General features: G+C 43.2%; 1 protein-coding gene across 1 annotated transcript; it reads left to right on the top strand.

Annotated features, from left to right (window-relative positions):
- The first annotated feature begins 6,221 nt into the window (after positions 1 to 6,221).
- Positions 6,222 to 10,352, top strand: RAB39B (RAB39B, member RAS oncogene family). Its single transcript, XM_047765759.1, has 2 exons — positions 6,222 to 6,735; positions 9,832 to 10,352. Exons 1-2 carry the CDS (start codon positions 6,521 to 6,523, stop codon positions 10,256 to 10,258), a joined length of 642 nt encoding a protein of 213 aa, XP_047621715.1. The 5' UTR covers positions 6,222 to 6,520; the 3' UTR covers positions 10,259 to 10,352.
- The last annotated feature ends 7,622 nt before the right edge of the window (positions 10,353 to 17,974 follow it).

The following is a 17,974-nucleotide window of genomic DNA, read 5'->3' as shown; positions in this document are numbered from 1 at the left end:
GCTCAGTGAGTTACAGATCCGGTGTTGCCATGAGCTCTGGTGTAGGTCACAGACACGGCTCGATCTGGCATTGCTGTGGCTGTGGTGTAGGCCAGCAGCTGCAGCTCTGATTTGACCCTTGGCCTGGGACCTTCCATGTGCCACAGCCACAGCCCTAAAAAGTTTTTTAAAAAAAGGGAATATAGGGAGTTCCCGTCGTGGCGCAGTGGTTAACGAATCCAACTAGGAACCATGAGGTTGCAGGTTCGGTCCCTGCCCTTGCTCAGTGGGTTAACGATCCGGCGTTGCCGTGAGCTGTGGTGTAGGTTGCAGACGCGGCTCGGATCCCGCGTTGCTGTGGCTCTGGCGTAGGCCGGTGGCTACAGCTCGGATTCGACCCCTAGCCTGGGAACCTCCATATGCCGGGGGAGCGGCCCAAGAAATAGCAACAACAACAACAACAACAACAAAAAAAAAACAACAACAACAAAAGGGAATATATAAAATCTTGTTACAGACCAGCCTTAACAGATGAGCATTTGAATTTGATTGGATGGTAAAGGGAACACTAACTTTGAACTGTAGTTAAGCAAAAGATTCCCTCCACCTGAAAAACATTGTAATTTTCTCACGAGTAGACCTGTATTACAAAAAAAAAAGTAATTATTTTATTGTATTTTTAATTCTCTTTATGTAGATACCTACATGATATTCTCAACTTTGCCTCCTGGCCTATCAAGTTTAAAACATTTGCTTTTTAGTTCTTTGCAGAAGACTGCAAACCCTGGCAGAATTGGCAATCTCTAGAAAATTAATATTAAAACTACCTCCGGGAGTTCCCTTCATGGCTCAGCGGTTAACGAACCTGACTAGGATCCATGAGGATGCAGGTTTGATCCCTGGCCTTGCTCCACGGGTCGGGGATTGGCGTTGCTGTGGCTGTGGCTTAGGCTGGCGGCTCCAGCTCCGATTGGACCCCTAGCCTGGGAACCTCCATATGCCGCGGGAGCGGCCCTAGAAAAGGCAAAAAGACAAAAACAAAACAAAGCAAAAACTACCTGAAAAGATCCCAGAATTCAGTCAAGTAAGAGGATATAAATTTAGCACAGAGAAATCACTAGACTTCACAAGTAATTCCCAGTTACCTATTAGAGGACATGAGGGTGGAGAAACCACCACCGACATAACAGCAAGAATGATGAACTATTTAGGAATCAACAAGAACTATTCAAACCTCTAGCAGAAAAAACCCTCCAGAAAGACAGAAATGAACATTTCAGCATGTGGAAAGGCCTCCCTTGTTCTTGTCTACGATGACTCAACACCGTGAAGATGTTGATTCTCTGTAAAGTAACTTTATATATATTGCAATTCCAATAAATGTTCCGACGAGCTTTTTTATGGACCTAGACATATTAAGTTCATATGAAAAAACAAACATGAAGGAATAGCCAGACAAACTCTGAAAAAGGAAAAACTATGAGGGAAATGTAGACAGATACTAAAATATTAAAATATTTTAATTTTCATTTTAATTAATAAAATGCCTGTAAGTAAAGCAGTGGGATAGTAGCGCACAAAAGACAGACTGTGAAGTGAACAGAGTGTCCAAAAAGAGACCCGAATACATATGAGCATTTAGTGTAAGATAAAGATGCATCTCGAATCTCTAGAGAAAAAACGCGCATTTTAATAAATAGTTCTGGGACAGCTGGACAGCTATTTAGAAAAAGGTAAAGTAGATCCATATCTCCCACCATATAAACTCCAAATTTATAGGGGTCTAAATATCAAAAAACGAAGCCCTGCAAGTATCAAGAGAAAACATTAGACGATTTTTCTTCAGCCTTAATGAAGGGAAATGCTTTCTACTATGACTTAAAACCAGATGAAATAAAATTTTAACTTTGGTCAATTTGACTTCTTAAAAAAATTTTTAATGAAAAACCTTTACATGGGTAAAAAAAGACCATAAACAAAGTCGAAAGACAACTAAATGGGAAAAAATATTTGCAACATATATTTCAGATTAAAAGCTAATACCTCTAAGTCATAAATACATACCCATTTATGTCTTGTATACATTTTTCCATTGGGATTTTGATCCTTTGTCCCTCAATTTTATATTTATATATTTATTTATTTACGTTTATGTATTTACAAATATATGTTTATTTCTATAGAAGAAACACAGAAAGGTAACAACATTTGTTAGCCACGAAGGGTGAAAAGGAGGAAGTTTTTTCGATAGCATTGACTTTTATAATCATGTTAATGTTCTACCCATTAAAAAAACAGAAAGTAAAATCAACAATGACAGGAGAACAATAAAACTAAATGAAAACCCCCCGAAAATTAATTCAACTATACTGCTCATAATTAACAAACACACTCACAGGGAAAAAATGGTCAGTATTTTTTAATGCAGTTCTTTGGCTGTGTAGCCTCAACCTAAAAAACACACAAAATACCAATAATGTCTTGAACTCTTCTTAATAGACTTTCTTGTTGGGGGGGTGCCATACCAGTGGCATATGGAGGTTCCCAGGCTAGGGGTCCAATCAGAGCTGCAGCTGTCGGCCTACACCCCAGCCACAGCCACGCCAGACCTGAGCCACATCTGCAACCTACACCACAGCTCACCAGCTCACAGCAACCCCGGATCTTTTAACCCAATGAGCGAGGCCAGGGATCGAACCTGTGTCCTCATGGAGGCTAGTCAGATTCGTTTCTGCTGAGCCACAACAGAAACTCCAATAGACTTTCTTTTCAAAGGGATATGGGAATAACAATTCTGAAACTATTTTGTTGGGGGGAGGGGTGTCTTTTTTTTTTTAGGGCCGCAGCACACACACAAAAAACAGCACCAGTAAAAATGTTTATTATTTATAAAAGACTGCATAAATGTATACTTTTCTCCTTTTTTGAACTGATTTTAAAAATTATATAATACAATATATGGTATACTGTTGAGCCTATAACATATACGATGAAATATATTTGCCAAAAGCAATGCAAAAGAGGTAGGTGGGAGTCAAGCTATATTGGACTAAGGAAATGACTACAGACGGCAGTGACTATAACAACATACTGTTGGATTTGTAATATTAATAGACTTGATAGATATGACAGTAATATCACTAAAAGGGAGAAAAGGGAATAGAGCTATATAGGAGTAATGTTTCTATATATTATATAGAATATACATATGGAATAAGGTAATATACATCTGAAGGTTTTTCTGACAAGCAACCAATAAAAAAAACCCTCAAAAATACAGTGAAACATCATTTAAAAATTGCAAATGCTACATTAGAAAATATTCACTTGGAGTTCCCGTCGTGGCACAGTGGTTAAGGAATCCGACTAAGAACCATGAGATTGTGGGTTCGATCCCTGGCCTCACTCAGTGGGTTAAAGATCCAGCGTTGCCGTGAGCTGGGGTGTAGGTCACACACGCAGCTTGGATCCCGCGTTGCTGTGGCTGTGGTGTAGGCTGGCGGCTACAGCTCCGATTCGACCCCTAGCCTGGGAACCTCCATATGCCGAGGGAGCCGCCCTAGAAAAGGCAAAAAGACAAAAAAAAATTCACTTAATGCAAAAAAAAAGCAATAAAGGAGAAATAGAGGAACAATAAAAGCCCATGAGATATATAGAAATGAAAAAATAAATAAATCAACTATAGCAATGATAACAATAATAACAATCTAGTAACAAAAAAAAAAGCTGATTGTGAGATTGGATACTAGTCGGATTCCCATAATGGGAACTCCAAAAGAAATTTTAAAAGACCTAAATATAAGGAAAGATATTCTTTTTTTTTTCTTTAAGGATAGATATTCTATGTTCAAGGATTGGAAGACAATGTTGTTAAGATGGCGGTATTCCCCAGTTTGATCTACAGATTTGATGAAATCGCAATCAATATCATAGCTGCCCTATTTTCAGAAACTGGCAAGCTGATTTTAAAATTTATACGGAACTGAAAGGGGACCCAAATAGCCAAAAACAATCTTGCAAAAGAAGAACACAGTAGGAGAATTCATACTTCTGGATTTTTAAACTTACTCCAAATAATCAAGACAATGTGGTACTGGCATAAGACCTGACATAGTCCAAAGGAATGAAATTGAAAGTCCAGAAATAAACCAGTCTATGGTAAACTGATTTTCAACAAGGGTGCCAAAATCATCAATGGGAAAAGAATCGTCTTTCCAACGAATTGTGATTAGACAACTAGGTATCCACATGCAAAAGAATGCAGCTGGACCTCTACCTCACAGCATATATAAAAATTAACATAAAATGGATCACAGATTAAGTGTATGAGCTAAAACTACAAAGCTCTTAGAAGAATGCAGAGGAGTAAATCTTCACAAACTTGAATCTGGCAAAATATTCTTACACATGACACCAGAAGCACAAGTAACAAAAGAAAAAAATAGATAATCTTTACTTCATCAACATTGAAAACTTTGTGCTTCAAAGAACACCCTTAAGAAAGTTCAAAAAGGACACAGAGAGTGGGAGAAAATATTTACAAATCACGTATCTGAGAAGGGACTTATACCTACAATGTGTAAAGAATTCTTACAAGTCAATAACAAAAAGATAAATAATCCAGTTTAAAAATAGGCACTGTGGCACAATGGGATCTGCAGCGTCTTGAAAGCACTGGGACAAAGGTTCCATCCCCTGCCTTTGTCCCAGTGGGTCAAGGGTCCCGCCTCGCTGCCGCTGCAACTTAGATTGAAACTAGGCTGGCGTCTGATCCCGGGCTTGGGAACTCCATATGCCTCGGGCCGGCCAAAAAAGAAAAAGGTTAAAATAAATAAATCAATAAATAAAAATGGGCAGAGGGTCAGAGTGTATGTACCTTTCTCCAAGGAAGATATGTAAATGGCCAATAAGAATGTGAAAACATGCACATTCACTAGTCTTCAGGGAAATGTGAATCAAAACCATAATCAGCTATCACTTCATACCCACTAAGATGTCTAGAACCAAAAAGTTAGAAAATAACAAGCGTTGGGAGAAGACGGGGAACACACGTCTTCCCTGGCGCAGCCTCCGTGAACAACAGTCTGGCATTTCTTCAAGGGACTTAACATAGAGCTACCCCAGGACACAGGAATGCCGCTCTTAGGTTTAAACCTGAAAAAGTGCAAAGCATGAATTCAAACAAAAACTCGTCCAAGAATCTTCACAATAGCCAAAAGGCAGAAACAATCCAATCGTCCATCGATAGAAAAATGGATAAACAAAACGTAGTATGTCACACAAGGGAAAATTATTCAGTCATAAAAAGGAATGCGGGGTTCCCACTGTGGCTCAGAAGAAGCGAATCTGACCAGCATCCATGAGGATGCAGGTTTGATCCCAGGCCTCGCTCAGTGGGTTAACGATCCGACGTTGCCGTGAGCTGTGGCACAGGCCAGCAGCTGCAGCTCAGACTTGACCCCTAGCCTGGGAACCTCCATATGCCGAGGGTGTGACCCTAAAAAGATAAAAATAAATAAAGAGGAATGAAGTCCTGATGCATGTTAGGAGATGTGGATGAACCTCTAAAACACGCTAAGGGAAAGAAGCCAGTTACGAAAGTCCACACATTGAATGATCCCACTAACTACATCAGACTGGCAAGTATTATGAAAGAGTATCTATCACATATGATGCTTGAAATAATGCCAAAAATAGTCTTTTCACGCATTGCCGCCTAGAATTTAAATTTAGCTAAATATTTTTGCCAAGTATAATGCCCATATTTATAGTTTTTAAATATTTATACTCTTTGACTTCCTGGTCTTTCTTGCATGTCATAGAGATAATATATATGTGACTACACTTGAGAGAGAATTGCAGCAAAAGGAAAAGGGAAAGGGAAAAATGTCTGTGATGCTCTATCGATTGCAAAAAGCAAGTGTCAAAGTAATGATCCGATGTGATACAATTTTTGTAAAATCAAACAGCAGTAAATGTATATATGTATGTATCTTTTCATAGAAATACACGTGGAAGAATATATACCAAACCATTAATATCTTTGGGGAGGTAGGCAGCAGATAATTATAGACTTTCGTTTTTGTGTATATTGTTGTATTGTTTCGTTAGTGTTAATGAAGGCTTGTTAACTTTTGCAATTTGAAAGACAGAGAATACTTGTAATTAAAAAAGAAAGGATGAGTGGAGGAACGCGAAAGGAAAGGACTGAGCTGTTTTCGAGGCCATTTCTGTGTGCGCTCCTCTTACAGACAGTGCGGCCCTGGGAGTCGCCTCTACATGGAGAATTACAGTAGCCCTGTTGTCAGTGATGAGTCAGAGTGCGTGGTGCTGATGCTGCTGCCATTTCATCACCTCTGCGAGCGCAGCATCCATCCCTCTGCTCTCTCTGCTCCTGGGCCTACCTCGCCTCAGGCTTCCAGGCCAACGATGCGCTCGCGGCCGATCTAGATCAGGATCCAGCCGCACTCTCCGAGGCCTCGGCCGGGCGCCCCGTCTCGCCGCGCACGGCCCGGGGCACGGAGACCTGCCGAGCCCAGCCATGGAGGCCATCTGGCTGTACCAGTTCCGGCTCATTGTCATCGGGGATTCCACGGTGGGCAAGTCCTGCCTGATCCGCCGCTTCACCGAGGGCCGCTTTGCCCAGGTTTCAGACCCTACAGTGGGGGTGGATTTTTTCTCCCGTCTGGTGGAGATCGAGCCAGGAAAACGCATCAAGCTCCAGATCTGGGATACTGCGGGTCAAGAGAGGTTCAGGTGGGAGCGCAGCCTGGGCCCTCGAGCAGTGGGAGGGTCTTTGGGGCTTGCACAGAGACCTGGAGGAAAGAGGACTTCCTGGTCTTGGTGGGGGGGGGGTGGTCGGGGGGCGGGGGATGGGTGCCCTAAGGGACAAAACCCGGGGTCTGAGGGTTTCTGCTCAAGCCCACCTTCAGCTAGCTGGGAGTTCAGCGCAGGGAAAGATGTGCCCTAGCAGAGAAGGCCAGTCAATAGTACACCCAAACTCCACCAAGCTGCCCCTGGATGACTAATAAACTAGCTGGAGGCAATCACTGCAGTTCATCAGTTTCCATCCCCAGGCTACATTTCAGAAATGTTCCCAGGTCATCCTAACATAACTGACAGACATAGAGATAAAGAGAGCTAGATATAAATATAGACACACACAGATACTGATGGTCCAGTCCTTCTTGCAAGCAGCACGCATTCAATGATCAGCCACTATATGCCAGACAGTGCACTTGTATCTGGGGAAACAGCCTGAGGAAACTCATGCAAGGGGATGAGGCCATGTAAACAAACAGGCACAGACAGTTCCCTCTTGGAACTTCTGTGCTAGCATGGGGCGGGGAGCAGATCAGCAATTACACAAAATGAGTGCCCCGTTCATATGTGTGTGCCCGCTGCCTCCATAACACTTAGCACATATTGAAAAATCAACGAGCAGGTTTAATTTTCTCTTAACAATCCTTTGCTTCCCTTTGTGGTATTATGTCCTTTGTGATCATACGTGTGAACACAGATGAGGGAAGGCTAACGGAGAAGATGGGGCGTGATGAGTAAGATTACCGAAGCAAAGACAGGCGCACGAGAGAGCGGGGCACACAGAAAACTTTGAGCCAAAGCCAGGTAGAGCAACAGGATCTAGATCAAGAGGATGCAATAGCTCATGTTTGGGATCATTTCTTCTCTTATCTACTGAACACTAACTGAGCATAGAAGATACTGGGTAGGCGGTTGACGAGGGACTTGGGAGAAAAGCAAATTTCAAACTTGAGTTGTCTCCACGTCCCCACTTGCGCAGACAGCCTCCTCGTACATGTTCCCTTTGAACTTGTGACTGCATTTCTCATACTCCAAGTGAAGAACAGTATCTTTCCTGTTTGTTGGAATTTCTTTCTGTATGGACAGACTTTTCATAGCCACTGATTATGATTTATTGGGTGATATTTCCAACATTTATTCATATATTAAGAATAGTAATCCTTTTCTGTCACGGATATTGTAAAATATTTCCCCAGTTTTGCATTTGTCCTTTAAGTTTGTTTAGGACAATTTTTATGTATGGAAGGCTTTAATTTATGTAGCCTTATGTTGTACTTGCAAAGGGCTTGGCAACTTTCTAAATATTCACAAAACCTTAATCATGTATTTCGAGTTTTGACCACAGCTTGCTTAGTGATTTCTTAAACCAAGCTGTTCATGAATCCAAGTATTTGTCCATGTCGAATTTTCTGCTACCCCTACAATTCTCCATGAATCTTCAAACATAAGGGAATTAGAAATGCTTTCAGTTTCCAGGGCTGATTTGCCTGGTTCTGGAGACTTGAACTTATTCGTATGGTTTGTTAGCTTGGGCTTTAATTCCTTGGACAGTGTTTGTTCTGCCCTAACCCTTAAGCTATCGAGTCCTTCATTGCTCATCTTCTTCGTCCAGGAAGACAGAAAAACTTAAAAAATACATCGATCAGAAAGCACGGTAAAGTAAGTTATTGTACAAGCAAATAGTTCTACACCCTCCAATATGCTCTAAGAAAAGTACCGTAGTGCATATTTATAATGAAGCTCCTCAAATCACGAAGTTAAGATATACGAGGTTTCTTCTGTTTAAGTACAGAAACTTAAACTACAGCTTTTAGAAATATTCGAATCAGGAGTTCCCGTCATGGCGCAGCAGAATCGAATCGGACTAGGAACCACGGGGTTTCGGGTTCGATCCCTGGCCTCGCTCGGTGGGCTGAGGATCTGGCGTTGCCGTGACCTGGGGTGTAGGCCGGCAGCTACAGGTCCCATTGGACCCCTAGCCTGGCAACCTCCACATGCCACAGGTGCGGCCCTAAAAAGACAAAAGACAAAAAAGAGGAAGAAATATTCGGATCACATTGCTATAAATAAGCCATATCATTTTAAGGGGAAGCTTTGGTGATTGAGGCAATATTTCCCAGCCGGTGGTGCCTGAGTCCCAGCCTCTCTGAAATGTGTCAGGATGTAAGGTCCACAGACCCTTCACCTAAGGCCTCTGCGGACCATTCCACGTGGCTGGGAAAAGAAAAAAGGAAATTGCGTTTCTCCTTGCAGAAGCCACAGAGGGCCCCGTTTGGTTAAAATAAACTCATCATCATAATAACAAGACAAACATGGTCAATATCATAAATCCATTTTTAGTTTTTCAAAAATCCTGTTTCGGAGTGCCCGTCGTGGCGCAGTGGTTAACGAATCCGACGAGGAACCATGAGGTTGCGGGTTCGGTCCCTGCCCTTGCTCAGGTGGGTTAGGGATCCGGCGTTGCCGTGAGCTGGGGTGTAGGTCCCGCGTGGCTGTGGCTCTGGCGTAGGCCAGTGGCTTCAGCTCCGATTGGACCCCTAGCCTGGGAACCTCCATATGCCGCGGGAGCGGCCCAAAGAAATAGCAAAAAAAAAAAAAAAAAGACAAAAAGACAAAAAAAGATCCTGTTTCAACGACTCTAACTTGCAGTGAGCTCTCTAGGTCGCAGCATAATTTAACGTCCATTATTAACACTTTTTATATCCCACTTGGCAGAAGACGGGGTCTCGCTCAGTTATTCCGACGTGGGGCGGGGAGGTCGAGAGCTGTGGCTCTGTTTACCTAAATCGAGGGGAAAAGCCTGTCCGTCTTGTCCAGGAGATGCCATCTCAAAGTCTGGCTCAGCTGAACATTCAGGTATCATTACCATGATAGAAGGACCTCTGTATTCCTCTGTTTAGAAAAAAGCCCGATCATTTTCGTCCAAGGACTGTGTCACTAACTAGAGACAGGAGGGTACACCGCTGGAGTTCACTGAAGTGCAGGCATTTGGCCCTGGCCTTTACTCTTTCCTTCTCTCTTGTGTTTTAGATCCATCACTCGGGCCTACTACAGGAACTCAGTCGGTGGTCTCCTCCTATTTGACATTACCAACCGCAGGTCCTTCCAGAATGTCCATGAGTGGTTAGAAGAGACCAAAGTCCACGTTCAGCCCTACCAAATTGTTTTTGTTCTCGTGGGTCACAAGTGTGACCTGGATACACAAAGGCAAGTGACTCGCCACGAGGCAGAGAAACTGGCTGCTGCCTACGGCATGAAGTACATCGAAACCTCAGCCCGAGACGCCATTAACGTGGAGAAAGCCTTCACAGACCTGACCAGAGACATCTATGAGCTGGTTAAGAGGGGGGATATTACCATCCAAGAGGGCTGGGAAGGGGTGAAGAGTGGCTTTGTACCAAACGTGGTTCACTCTTCGGAAGAGGTTGTCAAATCAGAGAGGAGGTGCCTGTGCTAGTCGGCCCTTTAGTCCCTGACTTGCCGTCTCCCGCCTGAACTTCAAAGGGGTCGGAGCGCCGTGTGACTCGAGGGCCTCCTCCCAAGGGGCCCTCTGACGGGCGCAGGGTGGGGGGCTGGCTGGGGGGGCGGGGCCTGGGTGCTGTGACCGAGACTGCTCTGGGGGCCGCCTGTCGCGGAGCTGAGGTTTGGGGGAGCTAGGTCCCAGGAAGGCTCAGCCGCAGACGGGGACAGCGACCTCTTGGTGTTTCGGCTCGTTCATAAACCACATGTGAAGGGGAGAAAAGCGTCACGTTGGCAACAATGAGCCAAACAAAACGGGCAAAAAACCCCTGCGATCACCTCCATCGGTGAGGATGTGCTACAGCGAATGTGTGTGCCGTGCGGGGTGAAAAGGTACCTGTCCGCTTCTAAGCAGCTCGCCTGCAAAAGGAGGGCTGGGGACCAGCTATGCACTAAAACCCCCGCCGGTCAAGATGGTGTGAATGCGAAAGCGGAGGCCATTTGCACGCTGTCGTGGTCACATTTTTAAAAAGTATGCCCTTGTGATCGAATAACCAGCTGTGTGTGAGAAACGGTCCCGGGCAGAGTGTCAGGCCAGCAGACACGGGAAACACTCCCACCCGAATGTCCTGCCCTCTCCCCGTGCCTGGGCTTTCGCCTCCCTGGCACGTGCAGCCCCCAAGTAAACAACCCACCCATGTCTTCAGGTACCCGGCGGCAACCACACAGGGACTGCCTTGGAAAAGAGCCCCGAGGGCCTGCTTGGCAGGAGGCGCGGCCACCCCTGCACACACGTCAGGGTTATTCGAATTACCGACTTGTTCACTGTAACAGGCCGTGAGGTTTCGGTCCCCATTTGACAAGAAGCGAAAAATAGTAAAAAAAAAAAAAAAAAAAAAAAAAAAACTAGGAGGCAGGAGACGCACTTGGCCCAGGTGAAGGTCTCCTGACTCCTGGTTCTGGTTTTACTGCACATCCTGCTGTCCGATGAATAAACTGTTACTGATTTGTTTACTTTGCAAGAGACATGCCTGTAAATAAATATCCTCTACCCGTTAGGATATGTTTCCTCTTTGATTACACCTCAGCTATAATCCTGAGGGAACCTGTGGACGGATCGAAGGTCAAGCCCACTCAGGGGCTATTGACCAGAGGATTTTCCACGAGTGAGTAGCCGCACAACTGGAAACACATGACAACTGTGTGTGCGCTGTACGTGTTCGTAGCCCTGAAACACAGTGGATACCTTACGGAAGGGAACCAAGTACAGCACTGGGGAGTGGGGTGGGCATAAAATACTCGCCCCCCAGTGACCTTGGCCACTTGTTTGCCGTATAACACTGGGTTCCTGTCTACCTTGGAAAGCCAGCTCCTAATCCTCAGGTGAACAGCCAGCCAACTGCATCCCAAAACTGGAACGGTTGGCTTGAGGTTCCGTTCGATTCTTGAAGAGGTGATGCTTTAAATTAATTTTTGAGTCGTAGCCAGTTCAGCTAGGCAAAAGCCATACTTTTCAGTGTAAGAACCCAATTCTGATTTAGAGTCAGAGTTCTCACATCCACTGTGATAGGCTAGGAAAGCCTGAGGACGGTGAATTGCTTTGAAATATGGTCTTGACCTTCCTGATGAATGTAACTGAATCTGACATCCTGAGGCTTTACTTCAGCCAGAACAAAGAAGCCAAATAATGAAAATGATGCAAACAAACCACCTTGGACCTACCTGCGACATCAGCTCCAAGGAAACCAGTCATCATCTCTACGTTCATTTAACGCGACCTGGCTTAAGCAGAGCAATTCAGGTGCCATCTTTTTGGTTGTAGAAGGCAAATAAAAGATAATAAATAATTTGGGTGAACACAGAGTTTCCTCAATTACAATACCAAATTACGTTTAGATGATTCTGAAAGCAAGATTATCCAGTGGATAAATGAGAGTTGACTGGATTCTGTCAGTTCAAAAAAAAAAAAAAAAAGATAGAAACAAACTCTCTGTACTTTTCTTCACTTAAATAACATCATATGTATACTTTTCCCATTCCTTGCATTTTTAGGCAGGTTTAAAAATACTCAGCATAGACCCAGCGGAAGTGGCTGAGCTTAATTGCTTAAACAAGTTCTAGAAATTTTAAAAGTCTTTTAAGTAGAATTCAGTGCTGTCGTCACTGAAGTAAGTGGGTTTTAGGAAAGGTGTGAAAAAATCAGGTATTAATACAATATTAAGGATAGAGCTTTAGAAGCTCTCTTACTGCATGTTGGATTAGATTGTCTCATATTCCCGAAAAAAAATGTACTGTTTCCTTTTCCTCACTTTGTCGTGCACTGTAATGAAATGTGAAAAAAATGTTTTCTTCAGCTGTATGTGAATGAAAATATGCCTGTATTTAGTAAAACGATCGATTATGTGACTGTTGGGGTTCCAAGTGTGTGTTATAGCTGTTTGCAGAGGAGGCCGTCTCCAGAGTGTAGAAGCCACTAGCAAGAATACCCATTAGGTGTGACGTGTACTATGTGCCACAATATTCACCAGGATGCCAAAGCCAGAAAGAGCATATGATCCACAGGCCGGGAAATCTCATAGCGCTTTTGGAAATGTTGCTTCTGTCATGCCTAAATCTGAATCATTGCAATTTTTAGTCAAAGATCTTTTTGAGATTTTTAATCATTTTTATTAAATAGCTCCTAAAGTGTTTTCTTTGTTTTTAATTGGAGTGTAGCTGATTTACAGTATTATGTTAGTTTCAGATACACGACACAGGGACTCAGTATTTTTATAAATTATACTCCACTTAAAGTTATTATAAAACAGTGGCTGTAGTCCCCGTACAACATATCCTTGGAGCTTATTTATTTTGTCCGTAGGGGGTCTGTGCCTCTGACTCCCCTCCCCTGTCTTGCCCCTCCCCCTTTCCCTCCCCCAACTGGTAACCATTAGTTGTTCTCTATGCTGTGAGCCTGCTTCCTTTTTGTTATATCCACTAGTTTGTTGTAGTTTTTAGATTCTACCTATAAGTGAAGCCATACAGTATTTGTCTTTCTCTTTTTGACTTAAGTACGAGAGTCTCTAGGTGCATCCCTGTTGCTGCAAATGGCATCATTTCCTTCTTTTATGGCTGAGTAGTGTTCCACTGTGTGTGTGTGTGTGTGTGTGTGTGTGCACGTACCACACCGCACTATCGCGCTATCATTTGTTGCCTGGGTTATTGTGATAGCTGATCGCTCTGCTTCCATTCTTGTCCCCCCACAGTCTGTTCTCCACACAACACCCAGCTGTAAGCAATCGTCTACTCATAATTCTCCACTGGTTCTCCATCTTACTCAGCTCAAAACCCGAAGTCCTTCCAATGGCCTTCCCAAGAACCCTTCAAAATGAATTCCACCCCCATCCCATCACCACTGTCACACTGTTTCTTACTGCTGCCCCTTGGTCATTCTATTCCAGCTGCATGTTTTGTAGTTGCCCTTTGCTCAATCGGAATTCTCTATCTTGAGATACCTGCATGGAGTTCGCCCTCATCTCCACCAAGTTTGGAAACCAACAGCTTCCAAAAATCTGCAAGTAGCTTCCTGATCCTAGAGAAGAGGTGGTTCTGGAAGTTATTCCTGACACAGCTCAACATCGGGTCCACCTCTTTAGTCTTCCCCGGGCAACAACAAAATTTAGGGTGTACGAAAAAGGGAAAGGGAACTTGGAGAGAATGGAAAACCTGGAGAGCACCGTTTCACAGGGAGGAGCGGCTGATAGCATCACAACGCAGCAGTGGGTCCGAAAGACAAGGACTAAAATATATCCACAGGATTTGAGGGAGCAGGAAGTCATGAGTGCCCTTTGCCAGCACAGCACTGTACTGGTGGCATGATTTCTGCCCACACCAAACCTCTCAGGAAATTGGTGCTCTCAGTTCTGCTGGAGGCCCAATTCTTTTCTCACTCTCCAGCCTCTCTTCTGCCTTACCTACTCTCATGACTTCAGTTATTGTATTTGCACTGATGATTCCCGCATGAAGGACTCCAGCCCGCTCTTCCAAGCATAATACCAATACAGCCAACTCGCATGCTAAACACATCCACAATTCCTCAACCTTGACACATCCAGTGTGAAATCAACACTTATCGAAATGTGCGCCTCCAATCCCAGTCTTTCTTATCTCTATAAATGACACCACCATCTACCGCCTTGTGCAATACAGAAACTTCAGAGTTCGTCTTAATTCCTCACTTCCCCTTGCCCCCCATATCAAATTAATCATCCAGCCTTATCAGCCCTATATTCAAAATACATCCAAGTCTACTATTTTCTCCACCTCCATTGCTACCACTCTTTCCTAAACTACTTACTATTTTCCTAACTGGTCTCCCTACTTCTCTATTCCCATGATACATTCTCAACATAACAGCCAGAATGATCTTTCCAAAATGGAAATCAGATCAAGTCATTCACCTGCTTAAAACCTACCAAAGGTTTCCCATCAAATTTAGAACAGAATCCAGTGGGGGAAGAGAGTAGGAAGATGTAAGCTTTTTTTTCCTAGAAGTTTTTTTTTTTTTTGGTCTTTTTTGGCTGCTCCACAGCATATGGAGTTCCCAGGGCCAGGCATCAGATCCAAGCTGCAGTCGAGACCTAAGCCGTAGCTGCAGCAACTCCAGATCCTTGACCCAATGAGCCGAGCTAGGGATCAAACCTGAATCCCAGCACTCCCCAGAAGATGCCGATTCCCTTGGGCCACGGCAGGAACTCCTCTAGAATGTGTTTGAGGCGGATATAGGAAGGGGTTGACGTACTTGAAAAACAGGGCAACCGCAAATCAAAACCACACAATAGATTCACAAAAAAACCGAAGAGAACATAAGCACAATACAAAAGAAAATCATCAAACCATAAAAGGAAAAACAAAAAGGACAAAGGAGAAATGTAAAGTCAATGGGAAAACAAGGCTTACAATGGATAAATACATATCTATCAATAAGCAAAGGGCACACATAGATGGAACGTGAGGGGATGGAAAAAGATATTTTTGCAAACAGAAATGACAAGACAGCGGGGTTGCAATACTCACATCAGACCAAAGAGACTTTAAAACAAAGGCCACAAAGACAGATAAAGAAGGACACTATATAGTGATAAAAGGATCGATATGAGAAGCTGGAACACGAGTTCCCATTGTGGCTCAGCGGGTTATGAACCAGAAGTAGTATCCATGAGGATGCGGGTTTGATCCCTGGCCTCGCTGAGTGGGTTAAGGATCTGGCATTATTGCCGCAGGCTGCGGCGTGGGCCAGCAGCTACAGCTCCAATCTCATCCCTAGCCTGGGAACTTCCATATGCCACAGGTGTGGCCCTAAAACGCCAGAAAAATACATAAAGAAAGAAGAAATTCCTGGGCCAGGGATGGAACCCGAGCCATGCTAGTCCACCAGAGAACTCCAAGCCTTACATTTCTTAACCTGGCTACAAGGCCTTGAGTGGTCTCGGCTCTGCCTACTTCTCCAATCGTAACCTCCATGAAAGTAAGAAAATTATTTCTCTTGTTCACCACTATTTCTACCACCTGTATCATAAATATAGGCTTGAATCAATAAATATTTAAGTGAATGTATTTCTCCTGCCCTACTTTAATTCAGTGACCTGGACTGTTACTTCACTTTCATAAAATACACACATGGCCCTATCCTAAAGCATTACAAAATTTATACAGTCTCTGAAATTCTCCTACTACAAGCTCTGGTTGTCCACTCTGCCCCATGAATACAGTTTTAAACCTTTAGGACCTTCTTTAGAACCTGCAGGCAATGAGTGCGGCCCTTGACTTTGTCCACCTGTCTCTGTTTCACGGCTCTTGTGGTCAACTGCATTCGAGTCATCAGTTCCTAAAGAGAATGACTGATGTATTTACTTCCAGACTTTTTCATTGTGCTTTTCCAAAGGTTATTTAACATAGTGGTTAAAAGTGTGGATCTTGGAGGAAGACAAACATGGGTTCAAATTCTGACTCTATCAGTTAATGTACGTGCAATTCAATCTCTGAGTCAGTTTACACATATATTAAATTGGATAAAAATACTATTTCAACTTAAAAGTTTGTTGTGAGGATGAAATGAGATGACCTATAAAATGTACTTAGCGAAGGCCCTGGCACTTGGTAAATGTCAAGTAGTAAACATACTCAGTTTACATATTATGTTTGCACCTAAGCGTACATTCTCCTTAAATGATGATATCATGTAACACATACTGTGTTGTCACCTTTTCATATACAGCATATTTGGGGGCAATACGTGGTGGCGGTGGCTATCTATTTTTGCTCACATGCTATCTCTACAGTCAATCAGTGCCCAGCATGTATTTGTGGAATGTGATCAGAAGGAATTCATTGTCACAAGGATGACAAAGCAGACATAGAAGAAAGCTGAGTCCTTTGTGATGCCACTGAGCTACAGACTGAACTATCCTGAAGCCACTTTGTATTAAGAGCTCTTATTACATACGACAGAAAAAAAAATCCACTTTTAACTTATGCCATTTTTTTCCACTTGTAGCTGAAAGAGTCCTAACTAAGTGAACAGCATTCTATTGTATGTGTCGGCATATATATATACAAGTTATTTACTGGTGAACATCAGGTTCTGCACAATTTTTGCTGTTATAAAGCAATTCTGCAGTGCATATATATCTTTGAATATTTGATCAATTATGTCAAGTCAAAGCCATAAATGTGGAATTTATGAATCAAAGAATACACACATTTTCATTTTGATATAATTACTCAGATTGCTCTCCAGAAATGTTTTACTGAGCGGTGTATGACAACGCCTATGTTACTGTCAGTCTTTTGGCTCTTTGCAAATACGAGGTGAATAATATATAAATATGGTATGTAATATTTTAATAATACATAAAATTTGTAGGGAGTTCCCGTTGTGGCTCAGTGGTAACAAACCCAACTAGTATCCATGAGGATGTGGCTTTGATCCCTGGCCTCTTTCAGCAGGTTAAGGATCTGGCATTGCTGTGGCTGCAGTGTAGGCTGGCGGCTACAGCTCTGACTCAGTCCCCAGAGTGGGGACTTCCATATGCCAACCCTAAAAAGAAAAATAAAAAATACAATAAAAATAAAATTTGTATTATCTTTGGTGATTGGTTGTTGGAGACCAGGGAACAGCAGAACACTGCACAAGGCAAATATCTATGGAGTCAGAGTTCTAAAGTACAGCGTCTCCTTCAAAGACAAGATAAAGGACTTAGGCATTAACCACGTTATTCTATAAACAGCTGCACTTTGTCCTAAGGATACCCCCTTTGATGTGCTAAGCAGATAATCTCATTATTGCCTATGCCTGTCCCTGCCCACAATCTTGTCACCTTCCTTGATCCCACTAATAGTAATCTCATCGCCTTCCTTAAGAAAGATCACGTGGGCTAAAGCCTAGGCGCCTTTGTTCTCTGCCTCGGTTCTGCACAACAGAGTGCCTCCCGGTCCCCCACTTTGTACACCACGCGTTCTTGTGTGTTCTGTTACAATGCCCGTCTCTCTTCCAGGATTCCCGTTTCCCTGCAGCGCGGGGACGAATGTGGCAATTGGTTTTCTGTTGCTTGCTGCTGAAAATAGCCCTAACTAATAAAAAGGTTCTGGCTTTTTTCTGATTAATTAGTAAGATCGCCTTATATATGGAAATCAGTTCTTTATTCATCACATATGTTACAATCTTTTTCATGTT

Source organism: Phacochoerus africanus, chromosome X (genome assembly GCF_016906955.1).
Source record: "Phacochoerus africanus isolate WHEZ1 chromosome X, ROS_Pafr_v1, whole genome shotgun sequence".
NCBI lineage: Eukaryota > Metazoa > Chordata > Mammalia > Artiodactyla > Suidae > Phacochoerus > Phacochoerus africanus.
Note: the sequence above shows the minus strand (reverse complement) of the source record. Positions and strands in the feature narration are given on the sequence as shown.